Below are 24,308 nucleotides of genomic sequence, written 5' to 3'. Positions count from 1 at the left end.
TTTGTTTATATATTTCAGTTTTAATTAAAAAATAAAGGTTATCTTAATACATCTCTTGCAGCCTTTGGGCAAAATGCACCCTTAGCAAGACTTTAGGAAACATGATGCACATCTATTCTTGGCACACGTCTTAAACAAATGTGAACTTTCTACAGCAACTTCTCCAATCCATCCTTCTCCCAAAACCCTGGAAACATTTAAATGTTCTTTAAAAACCCTAGAAAAATTAGAAGTGGGCCCAAAGCAAAAATCCCAGATCCAAGCATTCCAAAGCTTTTGGAGCAGACTCAAATCCAAACCCTCATCTCCTTCGAAGTTTTATCCTGGATCACTGCAAATTCACAGACACGGCACCCAAATAACCATGAGACACGAAATCTGAGCGCTGACCTGGGTCTGAGTCTCTCTTCAGAAGCTTTGGTCTCTATACTGGGCCAAAGCAAACCCATGTGTCTGAACTCTCCCCCCCCAAAATGTTTAAGTTGGGCCCATCCCTAAGAGAAATAAGTGCTGGTTACATGTCGAAATGGTGCTGTCAGAGCTCCCCATTTCTTAGCTGTCCCTGATCCAAGACCAGGCCAAGTCCATTTGCACTACTTTTAAAGGCAAGGATAAAGCCAAGCGAACACACGGAACCATCCAACACAGCCGTGCCAACACACATCTGCCCCCCTCTGCAGGAAGGGAGCCCTGGCCTTCTCCTTTATTTGCCAGGAGCTGTCTGGGGTTTCTGGACATGGTTTTCTCTGGAAATACATTCAGGTCTCCATCATTTTCTGTGGAAGCCATTCATGTGCCACCGCTCACACTGGACACATTTGTTCCACCGTGGTCTACGATGGCTGACTCCCCAAGGCACAAAGTGACCAATCTTCCAACTTATACACAAGGTCTACATATATATATATATATTTATATATATATGTACACACCAACAATTACATACATATTTAAATATATATATATATATACACACACATATATATATTTGGTTTTGGTTTCTCTCTATGTTATTTCTTTTTTTCCCTTTCCCTTCTCTTTTTCCCTTTTAACTTAATGGTGTAGCCTCCTCTGAGGAGGGCTCTGGTATATGTTCCGGAGACTCTTCTGTCTCCAAAGAGACTTCTGGCTTCTCCTCTGTCACTTTTGGCTCCTCAGGGGCTTGAGATCCCTCCTCCTGACTCTGAGCCTGGCTGTTCATTTTCTCTTCTGCTTCAATTTCCTCTGAGGTGGGAATGGAGTTTTTCTTTGGACGGCCTTTGGGCTTCGTTGGAGCTTCCTGCCCACCTTTCAACACCTGGAACAAAGAGATTAACAGTCAGATCAACCTGAACTTCACTGCTGTGAGGCTTCCTTTAGAGAGAGGATGAAATGTGATTTCAGACGTGACCTGCAGTCACCATTCAGCTTCAGAGAAATTCCCTGCATTCACAGAGTGAGTTCACTCGTTATCTCATATAACTAAAACTAAACGCAAAAAATACCAGCAAGGACACTCAGAATTTAGATGGAGCCATCTAAGCCAGTTTCTGCAGCACCCCCAAAAGCAATCTAATCAGCCACTCCTCAACATTATATAAAGATTTTATGCACAATTCAGTCCCTTTCATGAGCATTTGATCTATTTAAAGCCCAAGTAAGAACATTCAGACTTTAGCCAGGATTGCTTCTGACTGTCTGTTCTCTTGCCAGTTCCACTTCGGCTTCTAAATTAGCATTTAATATTATTATGCCAAAAATGCAGAGGTACATAGTTTGGTTCTTCCCTCTGTTCCAGTTTCTTTCATCCCTCAGCTCTGCATTCTTCCCACTGCCTGTTGTACCTCCCGCCCATCACTTATGCTCCAATGTGAGCTTTTTATAGATACAAAAAAGCACATTTCTAAAGAAATTGTAGGAGAATTCAGCAAGAAGAAGACAAAATTTAGTATAAATAGACACAAATCCCTGATATACCATACTCAGCTTCAGAATCCATCCTTTCAGAAGCAGTTTTTGGGGTCTAAGAGAAATGGCAACCAACCCCTTACCATTTTCTTCCACTTCATCCTGCGGTTCTGGTACCACGTCTTCACCTGGAGCTGAGTCAGCCCCAGTGACTGCGCTAAGTCGAGCCTGGAAGAGAAGACAGAGACTGCAGGGAGCTGACAGAGGACGAGAAGCACCCTGATTCCAAGGGCAGCCAACCACACAGCAGTGGGACTGCCAGAAAGGATTGCTTTGTTTCTCTCAGCATGTTAAGATAGTTGCTTCTATGGAAGAAGAAAGAGTGGTCAAGGTGTTGGTGGACAAATGGCCAAGTATAAGAGTTTCTGCTGACACTCCACGTTTGTGCATGAGGCAGGAGCTGCTGGTACACAGCATTCCTGAAAAATAAGCCCATGGTGTCTGAAGCAACCACGCAAGAAACAAGACACCTGGCATCAGTCTGCCTGTGAAAGCATTGCTCTTTGTATCGCATTTCATCTTCACTACCTACATAATGAGGATAATGATACTTTTTCATTTCTCAAAGAGCAGTAGTACATCTAAATCTATTAATTTCTTATGCATTGTGCTATTATAGGCAATTTAAGCTTATAAACGAATTTATTATTTGCGTGTTTAGCTTAAGGGTATGTGTGGCAGACAGCCCATAATCCTGATTCATCCTCCGCATTTCTCCAACCTGTGCAAGTTCATCTGAAACCATTCATTATTTCTATATTAAAACTCAGGATATGAAGCAAATGCAGCTCGGGTTAGCTCTTTATCCTTCCCCACAGGTGATGGTACCATGCATCTGGCAGTGTTGTAATGGAGTTGCACAACAGGCAGAGTTGGAAATCCTCAATAACGCCAGGCAAGTGCCCCATAGAGTCACGCAAGACCCACAGGTGGGACAGCCCAAATGCAGAGCCACATTCCCAGGTGTTATGGGCTGATATTTTCCCTATTTCTGCACAGGAGAAAACACACTTGTGAAGGCCAAGTTGTTCATAATAGCATTTCTGTTCCAGCTGGGCTCCTCGGGCAGTCAGGCTCTCTTGTGTATTTACAAACACCTACGCACCCCACACCAGCTCTGTGCTCACACACACACACTCCTGGCTCCATGCTTTTCCCCACTTTAGATTCCCTGCTGCCTACGCTACTATACAGTGTCTGCAGAATATCCCATTGACTTAAAAATACTATCAGTGTTGTCTGAGAATGTGGCACAGGCATTATCACATCACACTGAGCTCCTTTATTACTAACAAACCAGGTGCTCCATTTGCCCTCTAACCAGCACGATCTCGTGTCTAGGCCAAAAGCTGCAGGACTGAACACAGATCACAACCCATTGCTTCACCATCACGTTTCCAGCCATGAGTTCACAGAAAGAAACACTGCTTGGCTAACTTGCCATAGTGCATGTTATCACACTCTGATTACCTGCAGCCTGTTGCCATCTCTTGCCACACACATTACTGTAGTCAGCATTGCCTGGAAACCCAAGGAAACAAACAGGGGAAGTGGTGCAGGGACAGGAATTGCTCACCAGGCTCTAACACAGACAAAGCCAAGGAACAGTCATGCTATTAAATTAATTTACCAGCCCTGAGTGCTTCATCAATGGTGTCAACAATCTGCTTATGTGACGCTGGGAGGAGTCACTACGGGAGCATTAGGATCTAAAGCTGTAGGAGGCATTCAGACTCATGAAATTCAGTCTAGCTGTGATCCTTGGCTTTGGTGACAAGCAGTACAAGTGGAGTGTGCTGACTTCAAAACCATTTTAAATATTGGGATTCTGCCATCTGTGGAGTTCAAGGTCTGGTGAACCTTTCAAACCCTCCCCAGGTTTACAAACTGAACAGGAACTGGACAAGGCTTTTTCCTCTTATTTAAATCTGCAGAATAGCATTCAAAGCCTTTAAAACAAATAAAACTTCTCCTTATTTTAGTTTGTCTATCTGGTACCAAGCAGTCCCTGAGAACTCAAGACAGGGCAAGGCAGCAGACAGCTGAAGCTACAGCCAACCTCCCAGCTGCCACAGAGACAGAACCATCCACCTCAGCATCCCAGCAGGAAACCAGGCTACATCTTTTCCCAATGGTCTGGAGCAAGAACAGGGAAGAAGAAAGAGCCTTTGCTCAGCTTCTTGCACATCTCTGAGCCTGGATGCCTGCTAGCAGGCATATCTATCACCATGTGACATTTCCATTGATACAGCCTATCCGTGTCATCTTTGATCCCAAGAGAAGTTAGCCTTGAAATTTAATCAGGTCATCTGCCCATGTCCTTGGCCAACAGCAGAGGCATCACTGCTGAGCTAGAAAGCAGCACACTGCAGCCAGGGAGCACTCAGCATGGGGACAGCTGAGCAGGACTGATTCAACCCTTTTGCTCCCTGTCCTTCTCCTAGTTTAGGAAACAGTATTTTCCTGCTCCTTTCTAAGCAATATTTATAGTCATATGAGCATTTGAATGGACTGTTCAGATAAAGCAGTAAACCAGATGAAGGCAAGTGCATTCTGCACAGCAAAATGACTGCAGTAGCTGGTAGACATGGAGAGCCCGACCTGTGATGGGCTGCTTGGATCTCCCTCTCCAACCCATTGAACTCCTACCTGTCGGGTGTAGACAAATACTTCTGCTTCTGGAATTTCTTCTCCAAGCCCATCAGCTGGAGCTCTGTGAAGATGGTCCGACTCCGGCGTGGCTTTTTTAACCGAGGTGTGGGCTGCTCTGCCTCCGACTCACTGCTGCCGTGGGTCTCGCTGGCTGGTGTCTCTGAGCTCGCAGTTGCTGAGGTCTGGGCTGGCAGCACACGGGAGCTGGTGGCAGCTGGAACGAGGTGAGGGACCACAGAAGGCTGCCTGGTGATAACGGAGATGAGAGGATATGCCCTCAGAGAAGGGGACCCTGGGAGGGAAGAAAGCAGACAAAGGTCAGTTCAGTGGTAATATGGATGGGAAATATACTCTCATTCAAAGATGCCACCGCATACAACTATGCAAACAGCCTCCAGAATATTGGGCAAGCCACTTTCTCACTCTGTACCTCAGTTTTCCTCATTTGCAAAATGGAAACAATCCTCCTTACCTGCCTCGCCGGTGGTAAAACATGGATTAAAGCTTAATGTACATAAAGTATTCAGAGATCTTTAAGATAAATGGTACTGTGGAAAGGAACATCTTACACCAGCAGGCCTGATTATGAAACTCTTAGTATGAATCACCACTAATGAACATAATAATCCATAGGCCTCAATGAGTCTATTTTAGCAGGTAACTCTTCACCAGCAGGAGAAAGGTGTTGCCAGCCTGGCCTGCTGCTGACCTATATTCCCTAGCATGAACAGCTGTAGGATCACAGCTCAGATCCCAGGTGAACTGCCATGCAGGGGTAGGTCAGAGCCACGCATCTTGTTGGCTGGGACTTCTCCCCACAACCACTTCACTCACATCCAAAACCCAGCAAAGCAAGCTTGGAAAATGTTGCCATTACACCATAAACCCCAGCAAAGTGGGAACCATTTGAGCCTTGCTTTTCTCCTCCACATCTTTGCAACACCAAAAAACAGTTACTGCCACAGTTTACGTGCCACAGAGGAATGGACTTAACCTTCTTGTGTCCCTTAGGGGCCAGTGGTGCTGGTTCCAACCTTGGCTATTTTTGCAGGGCAAAGCAGTGCTAGCTATGAGAGAAGCAGATGACTCTGAGGTTGTTCGAGTGCTGAGCACCTGAAGGAGGGGATACTTTTTCCTAACTGCTCAGCAGTCAGCAACTGTGACCTGGCCAAATGCTCAGAAAAGCTCAGTGCGTGCTTATTTTTGGTGCCCACGTCAGGACACTTATTTACTTACAGCACTTTTGAAACTGCTCTTCTACTTCTGGACGAGTGGTGGTTTCCAACTGCTAAGCTGCTGCGAGCTCCAGGTGCTAAACAGATTGGTGACACCAAGAGCCTTCTGTCTGTTTATCACGTATAATCATAAGAGAAGCCTTTGCTTATGGCTCGACCCCAACAGTCATTAGAGTGCGTTTAGAAATGATTGTAAATAATGGAAGCATCAGCTGAAGTGCAGTCGGCCATGTAGAAGGCTTCTCAGCTTTCTGTTTTTGGTGTGATAAGGGCACAGGATGGGTAGGACGGAGCAAGGACATCTCTGGGAGAAAAACATGGGGTTCAAGGCTTTCTACAGAGAAAGCTGGAGGTCAGAAAGGGGCAATGTTTTAGCAGCCACTTCTCTCCACAGTGAGGACAAAGAGCAGAAACAACTCATCTCTGCATTGCTTCTGGATCAAAAAGAAAATGAGAAAGTTCAGTCTCATTCTGGATATGGTTATTCCAGAGTTGAAAGGTGGCTGATGCTGAGCCAGTCCATTGGGTCAAGGTACACTATTAATATGGCTTAAACCATCCGTACAGTTCTTATTCTGATAAAGCCTTGGCTTCCAAACAAGACAAAATCTGAGGCTCGATCTCCATTCCACATCCCCCAGAGTTCAAAGGTATTTCTGGACTGCCACGGTATTGTGAGAATGGGATAATTTCCTAATCTTCAGCAAATTAAATGCTGGCAAGCAGCTCTCGTCTGCTCAGCACTGTCGTGACTCGCTCTGTCTTCCTAAATGGGAAGGAGAAGAGATGGAGCATCTTCCTTTTCAAACCTGCCCTGCAGAACAGTTTTTACTTTCCATCATCATTTTACAAACACCTTTTCCACTATCCTTTTGCACTTGAAACCCAAGCAGCAGCCCACATAAGCCAGGCACTCTGCTGGGATGCTTCGATTAAACTTGTGGCCACTAGACATGACACAAAAGGGACACCGTCACTGAGCTGTATCACATTGCAAACGTTTTAATTTAATATAAATACCTCAAACAAAACGTTTTCCCTTCTTTTGTCTCTCCCCCCTCCTTCCTGGCTTACTTTCAAACCCAGCAGACACAGACTAGAGGAAAGAGAAAAGGGAAAGCACTAATTAATTGCACTGTTTGACTGCCGGCAATGGCAGAACAGTTTTCCTCCCAGGCAAACTCAGCTAATTCTGTTTTGGAAAGAAAGAAAAAGGAAGGGAAGATTTATGGATCAGCTCCTCTTGGCAGGTCAGCCCTGCTCGGAGGCAGAATGAAATCTCACTCCGAATGGGCTGCAGTGAAAGGTAAATAAAAAGAAAATGAACTTACGACTCTGGAAAGTCCATAAATCTGCCTTCTCCTGAGTGTCAAAACAAAAGGCTACCAAGGAGGAGTTGGGTTCGTTCAGAAAGTTCCCTTTTGCTGGAGGGGTGAGCAGCCCATTGAATGGAGTAAGCAAGACCTGAGCAAAGCAAATCCCCTAAACAAATCCCAAGTTCAGAGATGATCTGGGTGATGTTCATGCCATGCAATGTAGTGCTGAGTACAGATTCCTTGGCTGTTTCTAGAATGGGAAGCAGCACAACCGTGCCATGCTGCAACTGCACCTGATCTAATTATGGCCAGATTCCAAGGCCTGAGTTGGTGTTTTTGTGTGGTGTGGCCTTTAAAATGTTGGCACAGATGGTCTTTCAGACATGCTACCCCCACTTGTACACTGTCCTGAAGGGCATCTCTGGGACATTCTGAAAGCTTCCAAAACCAGCCCCAAGGCTCAGCTCAAGTTCATAGAGCCAACATTTCCATAGGAGTGGTGTCATAGAGGCTACGGGGAAACAGCAGTCAGCTCTGAAAGCTAAGTGCAGCACTGGAGCACAAAGACTGAGTCTGCAGGAGGAAAACAAACAAAAATTAGTGCAGCTAAATCTAGTGAAGCAAAAATGGTCCTTTATAGGGTACTCCAGTTAAAGGACAAATCTGTAAGAACCGAAACCTTCTGTGATGAGCTAAGACAAGATGAGAGTTCACTCAGGCATTCTATTTTGCCTTCCCTGACGCATTAGCTAAAGTCACTTCCCTGTTCAACCACATTTTTGATGGGTTGTGTTTTCATCACAAACAAAAACCCTGATGTCTGTGAACATCACCCATCGTAATACTGAATAAAACATACTGTAGCTGGAAAGGGCTCTTCCCCAAGGCACTTCTTGCTATGGAGGTACCCAGTTTGGGACCCAGCAGAGAATAGAGGTGGATGAATCTGCAGCTGCACTTCCCCAGCTATTGGCACTTGGGTGTGTGGTTGAATTCAGTCATTTAGTTCCAAAACCACAAGGGAAATTAGCTGAGCACTTGGAGCTGTGAGATTCAGTTTCCTTTTCATACCTGTCTCCATTAGTAATTTATCAACATAATGTTTCAGTATAACTTTTACATAATAACAGTAATTAATAAGTTTGAGTGTGTCTGAGGCATGCACGCCGGAGGCCTTCACAAAAAAAAAACCTAAGCAGAAAGATAATTAATCTTTACTTAATAACGACATTTGATATTTGTATTGTGCTTTTGTACAACTTTACGGCACCCTGCACCCAGAAAGTAATTGGTTCTAAGGACATGATGAGTTTGGATGCTCCCATTGCCTGCTGTAAGGACCAGGACCCTGTCAGATCCATGCTGAAGAGGAAAATCTGTAAATAAAGAAGGATTTTTATTTACTTATTTATTTATTTTTCAAATGAATCATTTAAAGAATCTCTTTGGCCAGCGCTCAAGAAATCCTCTGTAGCGAATGTAAAAGAGCTCCGGCTTAATTGGTGGAAGATGAATCAGAAAAACAAGCACGACTTTTCTATTTTGAATTATCCTGCCTCACGCACTCACAGGGCAGCCTGCCTTTTGAAATGAATTCCCCCTTGACTCATATCCACCTCTTCAGGAAACCAAGCGTGGCTCACAGAGGTCCCACTTTGTTTGAGGCTACAGAAAAGTGTGTGCAATTCCACATCTTTAGCCGATGACCCTTTAAGTCCTACCTTATAGGAAAAGGGTTGTTCTGAGCCCAAGCAGATCAATCCTCACATCTCCTTTTAAAATGGATGGGCCAAAGGCCATCATAACTGAAAATGGCTCCAAGCAACGGGTGGGTTTGGATGGGAATCTCCATTCCAGACCCTTACTGTTTGGACTCCAAGGGAGTTTTAAGACCAGGCCACATTAGTCCCAGAGAAATAAACACAAGCACGTCTCTATAAACCACAGAGCTCAGATGATGCAGGAGAGTTACTGGGATACAAGCCACCAGCTCATTTACCATATCTGTATCGAGGGACACTTTGGCTCCATTAAGCCAACATCAATTTGAAGCTCTTTCTTTTGAACTAAGTCATGTCAAACACTTCAGCCAAGTGTTTCCTCCATTACGGATGATAAGACTGAACTCCAGAGCTCATCACTCACTGGACCCGAATTTAGAAAGCAACGTAGCCAAAAGATTACAGAAACAAATAGCGAGGAGAAACGGAATTACAGGCAGTTTCTGGTCTCAGGGATGGAGGAGAAGCACTGCACCAAGGCGACCCAGCTCTCTGGGTGTCCGAATTGGAACTGCAACATGTTTGTCTTTACTGATGGCAGCCAGATGACCAGACAGCTCAGGACACTGGGGAGAACTGTAGGAGGCCAAATCCCAAACCCTGTACAGATGTTGTCACCAGTCAAGGAGCAACACTTGGATTTAAGTCTAGAAACAGATAATCAGAGTGAGAGGGTACAGTTTAATGGAAGGGTAAGTCATGTTCTGTTCCTTATACTACTCCCTAAGTGTCTCTTACTGGATGCTGTCCAGGATATTAGTCTATAAAGATTTCGGTCTGACACATTATGACCATTCTTACGTTCCTGCACGTTTGATAAATAAATCTGCCTTCTCTCAGGATTTCAGAGTTTCTGTCCAAGTTTAAATGCATAATGCCGTGCATGTATAAATCAATCAGTCCTTTACTTCCTGCTCTGTTAATTATTATCACAACATTCATAAGCAAACACCAGCCTTAGACAGCGGACTAGTCCTGCACACAAAGGCACTCTTCAGGTTTCTCAAGCCCACCCTTGTGCGAGCTCCAGCAAAAACCTTGCCATAAATATCACCACCTCTTCCTGCTCCGAGCCTTGAAAACATTCTGGTGAGTGACACGTGGGAAGAGAGAGAGTTCAGTTGCTTCTGAACACCAAACTGCTTAAATTTTGCACACTTGATCTTTTGGAAAACTCATTATTCTTCTCAGGAGAACAGCAGATCAGACTTTGAAAAGCAGACTCCATCCTCTACACCTCCACACCAAAACATAAGGACGACTTCAGCAAGTACCAGTGCTAACCTGTCACATAGTGGCAGAGCCTTTGCCTCTTAGAATCATGGCTTACCCAAAGGGTCACTATTAATAATCTTGCTCCCATCAGGACACATTTAGCAGAGAGGCTGGTCTCACAGTATAGGATTCTTTGATCTTCCATCTGGCCCCAGACTCATCTCTGTTTCCTCTACACACAAAAATAAACCCTGTGGACAATTTGGTTGAACAGCTGCACTAACAATGCAGTTTAGATAGACAGGAAAGATACACTAGCAAGCTGCATTCAACCTGTCTACCCTTTTTGTCTGCCAGTTCAGCAGTTTCACCCCAAGCTGGTGGCTAGTTGAGAGGAAAAACACTGATGCAATAAAGCTAAATATAACGTTCCCCCCATGATTATTCCAAGAGAGCACCTTGGAATAATGATTTCTTCCAAATGTGATTTTTTGGGGTTGAAGAAGCTGACAAAGACTTTGTCACAGCTTTGCTGCATGGTGTTGCTTATTTTATTCCCTCTGATTCAAACAGCAGCATACCCAGGTTGCCCCATGGGCAGAACCTTACCCTGGATTGAATGAATCAGGGAGGGCTCAGCTTTCACCTTTTGGATGGGGGAAAAGTATGTCTGAACTTCCAGTTCCCAAAGCAGCTCCTTCAACTTCTGTAGGATTGTCTACGTTATATGAAGTCACTGCAAGAACCTTCAGATGTATGGCTTATTCACCACCTCTGACTATAGATGGGACAGTCCAAAATGGACTCAGTGGTTATCCCTGGTCTCCAAGCAGCCCGATACTGCACTCAATTCAACATCTGGACTTAATCAGCCTGCCCTGTGGTCCAGGAGTCAGTGAGGACAAGGAAAACTGCATTCACTGCTACAGACATCATGGAAAGAGCATGTCAGGCTGCAGCATTACATGTGTATTTTCACTTCGAAGTACAGCCTGTGGATGAAGGCACACGGAGAGCCAGAGAGGCAGCCTGGAGAGGGGAAATGGGGGCTAAACAACACATCTGCAACAGACCCACAGCTTGGACACAGGAATAGCTCCCAGCGCAGAAACCAAACTGAGATAGAGTTGTTAAGACTCAGCCCATTCATTTCAGTTTTTGTTTGTTTTCTGTCTAGCTGAAGCACAAACAGGTTTAGCTCCTATTTCCATTCATCTCATCTCAAAAAAAATAAAACCCAAGCAAAACAAAATGTCTCAAGGACGGGTAGTTTCAAAATGGATGCACCCAGAATAAGCAGTTCCATGAGAAAAGTGTTGGCCTTAGCATCTCTAAGCGCTTGGGCTGCATGTAACCATTTACATGTCAGAAAAGCGATGACAGGGTCTCCTCTCAGCTACCAGGCAGCTTATGCACAGCACTGTTAGATGGATGAGCCAGAAATTCCAGTTGGTGAGCTCTCCAAAGCTCTGGTCTCCAGAGAACAGGCTGCCTCACTCATGCCAGACACCATTGTGCTGTTTTTTTTTCAGTTCTGATAGGAAGTCAGCCAAGGAGACACTGTTTTATATCTCCAGACAGATATAGATTAGACCTAGGGTGGAGATTGGCCCTAATTAATCATAAGAGTTCAAATTAGGTTTCTACTGGTGCTCTAGTTCTGCTAGCTCTAATGCTATTACAGACAGAAACCTTAGGACATCCATTTCAGGCACCTCCAATCTAGAAATACAGACACACCCCCAGAAATGCTCTACCTGACCAGGAGACCCTCCCTTGCCCTCAATATGAAGGGGTTTGAGTCCAAGCTCCGGTTATCACCCATCTCTGGTTTTCATCAGCACATCTGTTTACCTCTGATTTTCCTATGGAATGCAGCATCACCGTGTTCCAGTCTGTGATAACCTCATTTAAATACCAATCAGAGAAGTCAATAGACAAAGACAATGCAGTGCTTTCTTCCCTCCACACGTGTGGGTGTACAACCCGAGCCAGTATTAGCATCAGCTCCAGGATAATGGGAGATTGTCTCATTCCCACTGTCTCTACTTAATCTCACTTGACTCATCCAGGACCAGAAGAACCAAATTTTGATCACTGAGATACAGATTAAGGGGAAGAGGACTCTGGCTTAGCATTCCCAGCCCTGGCACAGCTTTCATGTTCCATCTCCAGCAGATCCCCAGCTCTCACTGGACTTCTGTTTTCCCCACATGCAAAACGAGGGTGATAACATCTACCACACAAAGCTGTTGTATGGTCTGGAAAGCACTCAAACGGAAGCCACAGAGGGGAGGCAGAGGTGTTATTATCTCACACCTAGCTAAACATATTTCCCATTAATAGATTGCATGAGCGCTCTTTTGTGTCATACGATTACGAAACTCCTTAATGTGCCATTAATATATATGTTAATGGTGAAGCAATGCGTGTATCCTGTTGTTGTGCAAGAAGCAGTGTTTCCATGGGAACTCCTCCAATACCAGACATATACGAAGCACCTTTTTTTGAGAAACAAATTAATATTTTTTATTTATAAAAATCTTCTAAGACTTCTTCTAAGAATATCAGGAAAGAGATCCTAGCAAAGCTATGGCTGCCAATGCAGAGACAGCCGAAGGAAAGAGGTCTGAGGGGAATATCCCTGCTGATTCTCATACACCAACACGGCCAGATTCCTTTATGTGGCATTGCTGGGGTGAAACATCACAGATTTATTATTCCCATGTTCACTCTGCATACGGCACAAGAGACTTTACGTTGTCAGTGCTCTCACTAAGCTATGAGTCAGTAAAACAAAGCGAGACTGACTTTAAGACCCTTCTAAATTCATACAGCTTCGGTCTGACAACACATTCCCACCCCATTCCAGCCTGGAGGAAACAAAGAAAATCTTTGCTGGAAATAAAAAGTCCTACATTAAAACAACGCTCCGCTTGCACATCCGCCTCGCGCCTCTTCCACACATTACAGAGAGAAGGAAGAAAAAGTACATCTTATCATTTATTTTTAACTCCGTGGGGGTCACTTTTCATTAAGCTGTTGAGAAGAAAACATACTCCCACCAAGACGTTAACATCTCATTTCCAGTGCTGCTTTGGTAAAGAGACCAAATAAAAATAATGGCTTTTACAATAAGACGTATCATCCATCGTCAGCGTGTAAAACGCACTCATTAATCACAGAAGCAACCTACTTATTATAGGTATTCAAGCACTGGCAATACAAATGCTTATAAAACAGGGGCTCCTTTCATAATTCCCTGCCCTTGTCTCTCAATAGTTTAGAGGATTAACCCTTTTACAACAAGGGATGGGCAAACTGGTTTTGCCTAATTCCAAACCAACTTGACGTCATGGGTTCAAAAGTTCGACTTGAACTCAAACATCAGATGCAGTTTGTGCAGAGGGGAGACAGAAAGAATGAGTCTGGGGAGAGAGAAAGGAATAGAATGAAAGAGCACATCTGAAAACACCGAGTGTGTATAACAGAAGGTGAAAGGATAGATACACATTGCTAATGGATGACTGAAATCCCTACAAAGGAATACACGCAACTTGGTCTTAATGTCTAAATATGATTTGCATGGAAGCCTCTTCCTATAGACTTCCCTCTGAAGGGGAAAAGAAATAAGGTTCTTCCTTGCGTGCATAGTTAAGCCTCACGAAGAACACAATGAAGTGCATGCAAGTCAGTGTTGCAATCCCCACTGGCTGTATATTACTTTGGACTTCTTTTGCATTTCATAGCAATTAGTGAGAGTGGGATGGAGCTGGGTGAAGGTAGCCAAGCCACGGAGCAAAGTCCTCGGCTGCCCCATGGATCTGCAAAATCCAGCTCCATTCAGGTGTCCCTGCTCACAGCAGCGACATGTCCGGAGCTGCCAGATAAATGAGTGCTCAGCAGAAAATGGTCACACATTTGCAGTCTGATGCAATTCCTTTTCTTCTCCAACATGCCCAAACCTTCTCCTGACTTCAAGGAGTAAATAACGTGTGGGGACAGTTTGGAAATTAGGAGGCACTGAGAAAGGCAACGTTTGGATATTAAGAGTTTGAAATATGTAAGCCTCAGTGTTTACTGATGGCTGTAAAAGTGACACATCTGAATGAAGGAGGGAACCTCACGAAGCTTTGAATTTTCTCTCCAGTTTAACCCAAGTAATTACTTTTCACGTGCTTAAATTCTATCAACAACAAGGCAGTTCTTTCCAATACTGGCAGCAACTGCAGGAGAGAAAAGACTTATTGCTGGCTTTGGGGGAAACAAACATTTTGAGACAACAAATTAAAAGGATGCATTTTAAGCCACCTTCAGGCCGGGTGCTGGGAACAAAACACTTTCCTCTGGATGGGATTTTTTCAATTAATTAACCACTAACAGGCAATAGCAGCTATTCCATTTCAGTTTCCTTCATAGGTAGGAATTATTCAGATAATACATTGTAGAGACGAATGGTTTCAGAGCAATTGAGCTACGTCCTGGTAAGCCATCAGCACACATTGCAGAGATACTCAGAAACTCAGCACCAGCTCTGCTTGTGAAGAGATATCACAGTTTTCTCAAGATAATTCCCCTCCAGGAAATGTTTTTCTTAACCAAAGTCACCATCAGTGCACTGTGATGAATGGCAGCGCTTTCAGTGTCCTGTAATTTACTACAGTGAAGTACCGTATTTATTTTGCAGGTATATTCTCAGAGTCAGAGAAATGAAATCAGCAGACAAAAGCATCACCTTTTCCTTTTCTGATTAAGATGAGGTTAAGATCACAGCTGAGTCAATACGAGTGAAATGCATCATGCCTAAGCTGTCCTAAGCAGCCGATATCTCTGAATACATAAAGGCAATGCTCAGTTTTTAAATAGCTGTCAACTGATTTTAATGCATTTTCACATGTTGTGACATGTCTAATCGTGCTGATATTAAGAAGGGAGAAAATAAGGCATGGATTGCCAGGCAGTGATAAAATCACAATGAGAATCGTTGCCTTCTACCCCAAACCCTTCTACCTCAGCATCATCTGCTCATGTCTTCAGATGTGTTTCTGGGAGGGGAAAGGCTGGAAGAAGGTGTGGGGAGAGGCAGAAGGACACACGAGAGCTCTGCTCCCACACGCTCGTGGATGCACTTCCCTGCCCCACGCCAGAAAAAGCCTCGGGGGCTGCACAGTGCAGGCGGGTGGGCAATCTCACCCTGCTGATCCCACCCAGACACCCTGAGGTCTCCCATTATCTATGCTGGGAATAAGGACCATGGTAGCCCAGTGCTTACCTGTGTGATGGATAATGGTGGAGGCATCCCGCACCCACATCCCATTTTCTGTCCTTTTGTTGCACCCAGTGTTTCCATCCACCAAAGACTTTCACAGAGCCAGAACAACGCTCCTTATTTAAACAAGGATCAGGCTCTGTCTTTCATTTTAAACACAGCTGCACAACGAAGGCAGAAAACAGAACAGACCAACTCCAACCCCTGCAAAGCCCTTTCAGCGCCTGGCACTGACTGGGAGATCATTTGCTGCGGGGACGGATTTAGTTCCCTGAGACAGCCAGCAATGACCCCACCTAGCAGCTATTCCCTGCTGGACACACAGTTCTCAATGTCCAAAGCTTGTGAGAGGCCTCCAGAGATGGCACTTAGCTGCAATGCTAAAAGCCCCTGAGACAACCCTGCTTGGCAGAGGGGTGTGAGCCAGAAACCCCGCAGCTGCCACCGAGCTGCCCCATTTGGGGGTGAAGCCTTTCTGGGCTGGAAGGGAGCTGAGGGGAAATATGAGGACAGAGTGAGAAGGGTCATTCCTAAAGGAACAATCCCAAATTCATAAAAAATACAATAATTCTCTTAGCGCAGGTTTGCGAGCCACAATTTAAAATCTCTCTTTCATTTTCTGCAGACAACACCATAAGTTTTTCAACTTGAATGTGTTTATCAATCCATCTTTTTATTTATGTTCACTTTTAAAATGAGATTTTTGGATGCTGTGCTTTGTTCTGCTGAGACAGAAATGAATCTCCGTAACCATTTCAGTCTGGAGATTGGATCACGCACACATTTCAGCAGCTTATGAACTGATACGTGCACAAAGAAGCTCTCCAAATTCAATTAGGTATAAAAAGCACCACAATCCCTACGATTTCTTTCCTATAATCTTTGCTGTATCTTCTCACATAAGTCTCCAATGGACAAAAATATGTCTGCAGAACCAACTGCAGTGACATCTCTCATAGCCATCAAGAGAAAGGGTTTCTTCAGAGCTGTACAAATAAAGAGCGATCGCTGTGGGATTACATTAAAACAAAACCATTCACGAAATCTAAGCGTTAAACTACTTTGCTATAATGTGCTTTTAAATGTTTACTGTTAAGGCATAATTGAATTTGACTCACTTGGGCCCTGATCCAACGACGATTTAATTGACATCAGTGGGAGTTGGATTGGGCTCGGAGTCATTTTAACTAAAATAACCCATCAATTGTTCCTCACCCACTTCATCAAACTCCTTCTCATCATTTATGATTGCTCTGTAATTTATTGCAATGAGGTTAAACCAACCCTACCAACTCCTGGCATGCTTTCCTGTCCCTCAGAGGAGGAGCTCAGTACCATGGAGTGGCCTACAACCAATTTGCTTATGGGAAGCACACGGATGGGAGGGTCTGAACTGCCCAGCATTGTCTTCTGCTGTTACAGTAACCTTCCAACATCAGCTCCTCCACTATTTAGTCACCAAAGGAATGAAATGAACCGTTGGCATAGCTGTCAAGAAAAGGTTTTGAGCAAAACAGACAGAAGGGTGAAACCAAATATGTGCACCAACTCATGCAAACATTTCATAGCCAAAAAAACAACAAAAAGAAAACAGCGTTTGCTTCAGACTTCTCACCATTGTGTTGCATCAACATTACTCACTTTCTATTTTGAGAGAATTTTTCATATTTCTCCTCTTTGAGCCATAGGAATAAAAGCAAGTCACAGCACCAGGCCTTCCTATGCACGCACAATACAATGATGTGCTGGTGATACGCTCCGTGTGCAAGAGCCACCCACAAGAAAGCACCACCACTGCTCCTTTGGCTTCAGATTAATCTGTCACAGAACACCCTGTTTAGGTAACCACAAACACACCACACATGTTTCTGCCTTGTAAAAGAGGAGATGCTTTTATTAAGGCTTCAGCCTTTGGGTGCTTACACAACAGCACGCTCGATTGCCATGTAGGAGTGCAGGCACCTGTATCCTCCAAGCGACAGAGACCTGCTCTTGTTCTAGAAGTGTCTATTAAAACCCAGATCAGACGAAACCCAACTTCCATGGGTGAAATCCCAGTAAAAAAAAAAAAAAAAAAGGCATCAGTAAGAATTAACCAGTAACTACCGTGTAGCTTTTAAGATCGTCATTAGGAGAAATATCCAAAGGCAAATGGTGAGCAAACGCTTAAAGATGAATTGCATTTAGAACGAGGCACAGAATGAGCAGCCGGGTTATAGGAATTACAAGGCACACACACACTCTTCCAATTCCAGTCCTTCCCTGCATGAGTAGCCCTGCCGAAATCAGCCAAGCAACCGCACGAACAGAAACAACCAGCAAGTTTCAGAACTTACAAACTAAGACCTGAATGTGCAAATCCAAACACACCTAAAGGTCACGGTGAGGCTGCTGCTTGAATGTCACGGAACTAATGAGCATATGTGTTAGCAGATTTCCTATCGTCGCATTTTCAATGGGGATTTTATTTTTGCCTTACAAAACATTCTGGGAAGCTGTTTGCGCTTCCTTCACAAAAAGCCATCTCCAATGTGCAATGATGCCACGGTTGTGACAACTGCAGTGGGAAGAGTCTCCAACCTGTTCCCTCCCCAGCCCCGTTTTTAACATCAAACTTGCCAAAATAAATTCTACAACATTATGTTTAACTTTGACCTGAAAAGAGCAACTTAGCGTTAACTTCTGTCCGCAAACCAACAAACGTCCCTTCTTCTGCCTTAATGCAATTATCAGCCTTAGTGAACAGTAGGGAAAAAAAGGCTCCGGAGCTCCTGCCCTTCTGCCCAGTGCATGGTGAGATGACTCAGTACAACCTCACCTGTTTTTTCCACAATTTCCCCAAGAAAAGTTACACCATTTTTCATGCCCATTGGGTACTGAAGGCATCAGTGCTGGTGGGATCTTTATCCCACAATCCGAGTCTTAATTTCCTGCATTAAACACCAGTAACTTGAAGCAGAGTTGCAGGAATAATAACCCATGGCAATGCCGGAGCCGCAGAACTGTGCCGCACCAAAGGGCTCCACGGGCAGAGCTGCAGTCAGAGCTCTGCACGGACACCCAAAGCTTAACCCAAAAACAGCACAAGGATGAACCTGAACTGCTTCCAGTGTGACTGAGAGGCTCCAGAAAATAAAGTGCAGGGATTGGTTTTCCCAGAGGACTCCCGCATTCATTAATTCCATCTATTCCAGAGCTCCTCCGCAGCGCTGATTTGTACTCAACCACAGCCACAGCACTGCTGCCTTTCTGCGGCCGGCTTTACTGCAGCCACCAGGCTGTGATTTGTTCTTTTGTTCTGGGTCGTTTTTGCCTGTGGTTGATTTCTTTTATCCACCATTAACAGCGCTGAGAAGGAGACAGCCACATCCAGTCCTGGTGGCTGATTCTTAAATATCTCAGTGTCAGGGCCAGATTGCTGTGCTTGATCTGAGCGAGATCTGTTTTCAGATCCTGGCTCTGATCTGGCTTTGCTTCTGAAATGCCACCTCTAATGTTGGATAAAATCCGACTGAGAGGATTGACAGACTCATCTCCGAACACGCAGATATTATTAGGCAGCTCACATGCTGCTTTTTTGCATTTCAGAGCTATATTTCTTGCTAAAGTTGTCAAAACGCATTTAAAAAAACCACAATAAAAACCATTTCAGACACCCTGCAGAATGCTGAACTTGTTAAAACAAAGTGCTGTGCCCAGGCTACAGCCACTACAGCCAGATCCTCTCCCCATACCAGTAGGACTGAGGAGGACACTTGGAGCCTGATGATGCCAGCGCTGACCCCAGGCCTTTGGGGAGCAGTGAGGCACTCCTGCATGAACAGACGGCAAAGTCTGAGCTCTGCTGGGTTTGCAAAGCACTGAGACAGGGCAGAAAGCGGACTGAGCCTTCTAGGATTTGGATGCTGCAGCACTGCCTGTGAACTACTCTGAATTTACTGAGAGCACTCATCAGCTCACCTAATCCCAGATTAGAGGCAGCTACCGAAGCAACACTTGATACTGCTCAGTATTTTCTTTTTCATTTACGTTTTGCTGTTCAACTACAGAATTACACTCATCTTTGTAAACTGAAACCGATCACGCAGAGAATTTTTTTTCTATTATTTTGTTTTTTCCCTTTTTCCTCACATAAAACCTAGGAATAACTCCCAAACTACCACTGGTTTGCACACAGATGCTGGCAGCTCCGTATTTTGGGTCAGTCTATGAGGATTTGGACCTTCCACAGACACCCCACACCGCAGCTTCTGCCACCGAGGGCACATATGTGGGATGTTCAGGTCAGAAAGCTCTCTGGAGCACCCAGGGCACACACCACAATATAGAACCCATTCCAGCAGGTGGGACCCGGGTGGGATAGGGCAACCCAAAACTTGGCTTGCTCAGGTGTGAGCTGGCCTGGCATGAGGTCCACCCTCTGCTTTGTATTGCTGCAAATGATGAATCCAGCTGCTGTGTTTCATGTAACACACCCAGAGTGGCTGGCATCTCATTTTTCCCCACACTCAGACGCATTCTGCACCAATCCCTTCTCCTTTCCCAGCTCTCCCCCAGGAGCTCTGTAACAATATCCATTCGATCTAAAGAAAAAAGGGTCAGCAAAGTATTTCTGCAAAAGAAGCGGCTTCCACCCCAGTCCTACGCAATGTCTCAGAGCAAATCCAAACGTCGGCCATATCAAGACCATTCTGAACAGAATCTCTCACTGTTCTGAGGTCACTTGAATGGAAACTGAGCTGTTTTAGAATGCAGTAAATCTACTTTCCTACTACGAATTCCTAACCAGGTTGCCAGGACTGATCAGAAATCAGGAATGCCAAAGCCCACACTTTGCTGCATGAGCAATGATTCCGCACCGTGTTCACCGTGCCGCTTTGTTTAGAGCAGAGCAACGCAAGAACTCAAATACATCCAGATAATGGCAGCTGAAAGACCTTTGGGATCAGCAGTTCCCACTTTTACCCCAACATTAATATATATATATATATATATATTAAAAAACAGAAGAAGTGGAAAATAAAACTTCAGAGCAATTATGTATTACATACCTACGTCCATTAAAACCCTGAGAGTACGAACAGAAAACAAGGTCTTACTTTCCCCACTTCTTCCTCACCCCCCGAAAATATAAAAAATATATAATATGATATAATATAATATAATTATTTAAATGAAGCAACACACTGAAATACTTGCAAATGTGAGTTTCTTTCCAAGCCCCCCCTTTGGAGCGCATACAACAAATGATAGACAAGAAATAATTGGCGCCGCCAACTTTGCCCAAACAACCTGCAGTTTTGAAGCAAGCTCTCTTGAAAGGGACAGAGTGATTTGTTTTAAATCCAGCATCTCAACTCATTTGGATGGTTCACAAAGGACATTCGGAACCAGCACTGCTGATCAATAACAGGCGATGCCCCGAATTTGAGTTGGAGTTTCTCAGCCTCCAGAACTCAGGACAAAAAGCCAAGCATGGCATATGTGGACTCTACAGCCATTCCCTGTCCTGCTTTATTGTGTGAATAGCCAATAGTTCAGCAAATGCCACAATTACACCAAATTCAATCTAAGTGCTGATTCCTTTTAAGGGACATCACATTTTTCTTTCCATATACCAGGTCTGCTTGGGGCTCGCTCCGAGCTCCTTGCAATGGGAACCTTCCCAATGGGAGCAGTGAGCAGTGAGCCCTTCCATCAACTCTGAATCTCCTTCCAACTAAAATTTACACACACGTAAATATCACAACTTCCATCACAGTCAAAACTGAAAGTATTTTCCATCTGCTTAGTAACTTTTTCAGCTCTCTCCCCCTAACAAGAGATGCCATTAAACACGTGTGCTGAACGTCTTATATCTTTCAGCTCCAATTATAAAGCACATCGGGCTGCTCCAACTTCACCCGGGATGAAAGAGAAATTCACTCTTCAGCCCAAGAGAGCACTGTAAAACACCTGAAATTATTTCAGACCACAATGGTAATCTGTGCTCACTGCTTTCCTGCTTAACTTGACAGATAAAGGAAGCACAAGCTGAAGTTTGATGCCTTTGGTCCCCGTGCAGTTTTGTTTTCATACAGATTTGTGTCGGGTATTTTTTGTACATTGTTATTTCTGTGCTCCGCTCTGTTTCTAAGTATCAGAGCTTCTCCTCTTTTATTATAATAAAACAAATCCCATTAGCCAGTACTTACTCTTCAGTAGCACCTATCCTGCTTGGGAGGTTCGCTGTTTGGAAGCACGGACTTTTGCAGCCATTCCTTCCATAATTTTGATCCCACCACCAAATTTCTGCCCTGCATTTCCCAATCACCGCAGCTCCATGAAGCTGAGCAGCTCAGGAGCCGATATCCCCTGCAATGGGGCAGCCTGGAGCTGGGGCTGAAAACTCAATCTCAAGGGCAAATTCATTAACAGTCCCAGGCACAAAGCGAAGCACGGCTTTAACTGCAGAGCTCAGAACCCACTGCTGAATCATCTGAGGATTATTAATGACTATTTAATGAATAAATATTACTCTCTCATACTTGTGTTCCTTCTGAGTGCTAAGGGCTTTCCATACAGCAGAGATGGAAGGAGGAGACAAGGATCTCCTGCCCACAGACCTGTGCAGTCGTGCCATTGACCCCACCACAGGCAGAATTGGCTCCCCATGAGACCCCCCCATCTGAGCCCTCTGTGCCTATTTTGGCCAAGCACAGGACTTTGCTGTTCATGCAGCAACAAGGGATCAGCGCTCAAAAACTCCCTCATTAACAACATCCCAATTAACAACTGGGTCTCCCCATAGGACAGCACAGCGTGCTCAGTCCGGGGAGGCAATGGGTGTCATTACAACTCAATAGGAAGAAATAAATTTGGAACGAAGCTGACACTATTCATGTAACTTCTGACCCTCCAATCAATTTGGGACCTTCAGTTAATTACATTTGCTAACTAAATATTGAGGTTGGAGGAAGACCAAGGCATTACTGTGCTGATCAAACTCTCTGTAACCCAACAGCAAGTTTTACATTGGCGCATTAGTGCGGCTTCGCTGGGACCTGGAAAGATCCCTTTTATTTATATCCAACCGAGCTCTAAGAGAGGAAGTAAGCAAAGAGCCAAAGTAGGAACTGAAGTTTTAAACACGGCATCACACAAATGCAAAATGCATTTTCTCAGTACAAGGAAAAACAAAATGTTGGCCTTGATACCTCACCAAAAATTGAGCTTTTAAGGAATATTCTTGAATAGTTCCGGACTTTTGAATCACGTATTGCAAAGTCCCAGCTTCACCATCTGCTATATTGGGTGCCACCAGGATGGCACTACGGGAAGAGCGTGATAATAGAGCTACCTGCTTCTCTAGAAAACGGGCTGTTTTCTGTTTAAAACTAGAATGCATGACAGGGGGGACATTTTTACTGCGCACGTGGATCTTTAAAAGCTCAAGTCGGACCGATCCGTTTGTGAAACACCTGCGGTCGACACCCCATCCTGCTCATTGTGATGTACTAAAATCAGCCGCCGCACAGCGAGGTCGGCAGGGTCCCTCGGCATCCCCCCTCACCTGGAGGGGGTCGGCCCTGGGGGGCACCGTTTGATCCCAGCGAGGGGCAGCGATCCCCGCCCCAACCCTTCCCATCCCTCCTTACCCGCGCAGGAGTGCAGCGGCTTGGGCCGGACCAGGAGGGACGGACAGACGGAATAGAGGGAAAGTTTCTCGAAGTAATCGCACGTCTCCTTGGAGAGGATTTCATCGATCATAAAAGTCTTGTAGCGCCTCCTGCCTGCCTTGGCGAGCCGGGGCTGCGGCGGGCAGTGCATGGCCGGCCCCGGGGCCGCGGGGCTGAGCGGGGCTGCCAGGGCGGCGGGCGGCCGCTCATGGATGGGGCGAGGAGCCGCCCGAGCTCCTCCTGCGGGTGCTGCCCCCGCTCTCGGTCCTCGCTCCGCAGCGCTGGGCCATGTTGGGCTGTGTTGGGCTGTGTTGGGCTGTGCTGGGCTCTGCTCGGCTCGGCGGCGCTCCCTCGGCTCGCAGCGCCGCTGCCCCGCTATATAACCGTGCCGATAAGCATCTCCCCGCGGCCTTTTTAGGACGCTCCGGCTGTCAATCAGGGCGCCCGCTGCTCCCCGCCGAGCACCATTGTTACCCTGAGCCCGGCTGGGAGGATCCCGGCGCTCCTCTCCCCTCCCTGCTCTCTATTTTAAGATACCGGGGTGTGTGCTTTTCTTTCTCTTTTCTTTTTTCTTTTTTTTTCCCCCTTTTTTTCTTTTTTTTTTCGGTGCAAAAACTGGAAAGCTTCCAGATTAGGGCTGGCTTCTCTTTTATTTTTTTTTTTTTTCTCCCCCTTTTCCAAGCTCGCAATTAGTTCGAAGAAATTAAAAGCTCAGGCAGCGTGGGGAAGCTCAGCCTCGGGGCCGCGTCCCGAACCGGCTCGGCCCGCAGCCTCGCTGTGCCGCTCTGCCCGAGCCCTGGGCCCCCATTTCAGCCCTCCCCGAGCTCCAACCCGCTGCCATGGGTGCTTCTCTATGCGGCCGTTCTGTGCTCTCAGTCCCAGCTCAGTTCCTCGGCCCCGGAGCTGATTTACGGGCAGATCTCTTCGAGATGAGCTCTGCGGCTGTCAGAAAGCCCGTTTGTTTCTATGGAAGGAGGCAATCCCACTCACGGATCATTTCGGCAACTTTTCGTTGCTCTTTATTAATCAAAAACAACCCCAACCCTCACACATCTATTGGCCGCCTCTCATATCCTCTTTGTAAGCAGTGTCTCTTCGTCAAATTCACTGCTTGGCTTTAAGCTTCATAGATCTATCTGCAGGTTCGGAGAGCCCTAAAAGCAGCGCTGGGCACACACGGCAAAACTCCACACTCTTCACTTCTCTGTTGGACTTTAAAGCTCATTGTGTGGTTC

The 24,308-nt window shown here is 45.4% G+C and overlaps 1 protein-coding gene across 2 annotated transcripts; it reads right to left on the bottom strand.

The window, feature by feature from the left end:
* On the bottom strand, positions 1-23,558 carry BARX2 (BARX homeobox 2). Of its 2 annotated transcripts, none has more exons than XM_015884237.2 (4): positions 23,053-23,558; positions 4,597-4,891; positions 2,031-2,115; positions 1-1,297 (listed from the first exon to the last, which is right to left on the bottom strand). In XM_015884237.2, exons 1-4 carry the CDS (start codon positions 23,222-23,224, stop codon positions 1,049-1,051), a joined length of 801 nt encoding a protein of 266 aa, XP_015739723.1. In that variant the 5' UTR covers positions 23,225-23,558; the 3' UTR covers positions 1-1,048. The 2 variants fall into 2 exon arrangements, with proteins under 2 accessions (XP_015739723.1, XP_015739724.1); XM_015884238.2 differs by lacking the exon at positions 23,053-23,558 and adding an exon at positions 15,419-15,619.
* Between the last annotated feature and the right edge of the window lie 750 nt (positions 23,559-24,308).

This window comes from Coturnix japonica, chromosome 24 (genome assembly GCF_001577835.2).
Source record: "Coturnix japonica isolate 7356 chromosome 24, Coturnix japonica 2.1, whole genome shotgun sequence".
Taxonomy (NCBI): domain Eukaryota; kingdom Metazoa; phylum Chordata; class Aves; order Galliformes; family Phasianidae; genus Coturnix; species Coturnix japonica.
This window is presented reverse-complemented; position numbering and strand designations above follow the sequence as displayed.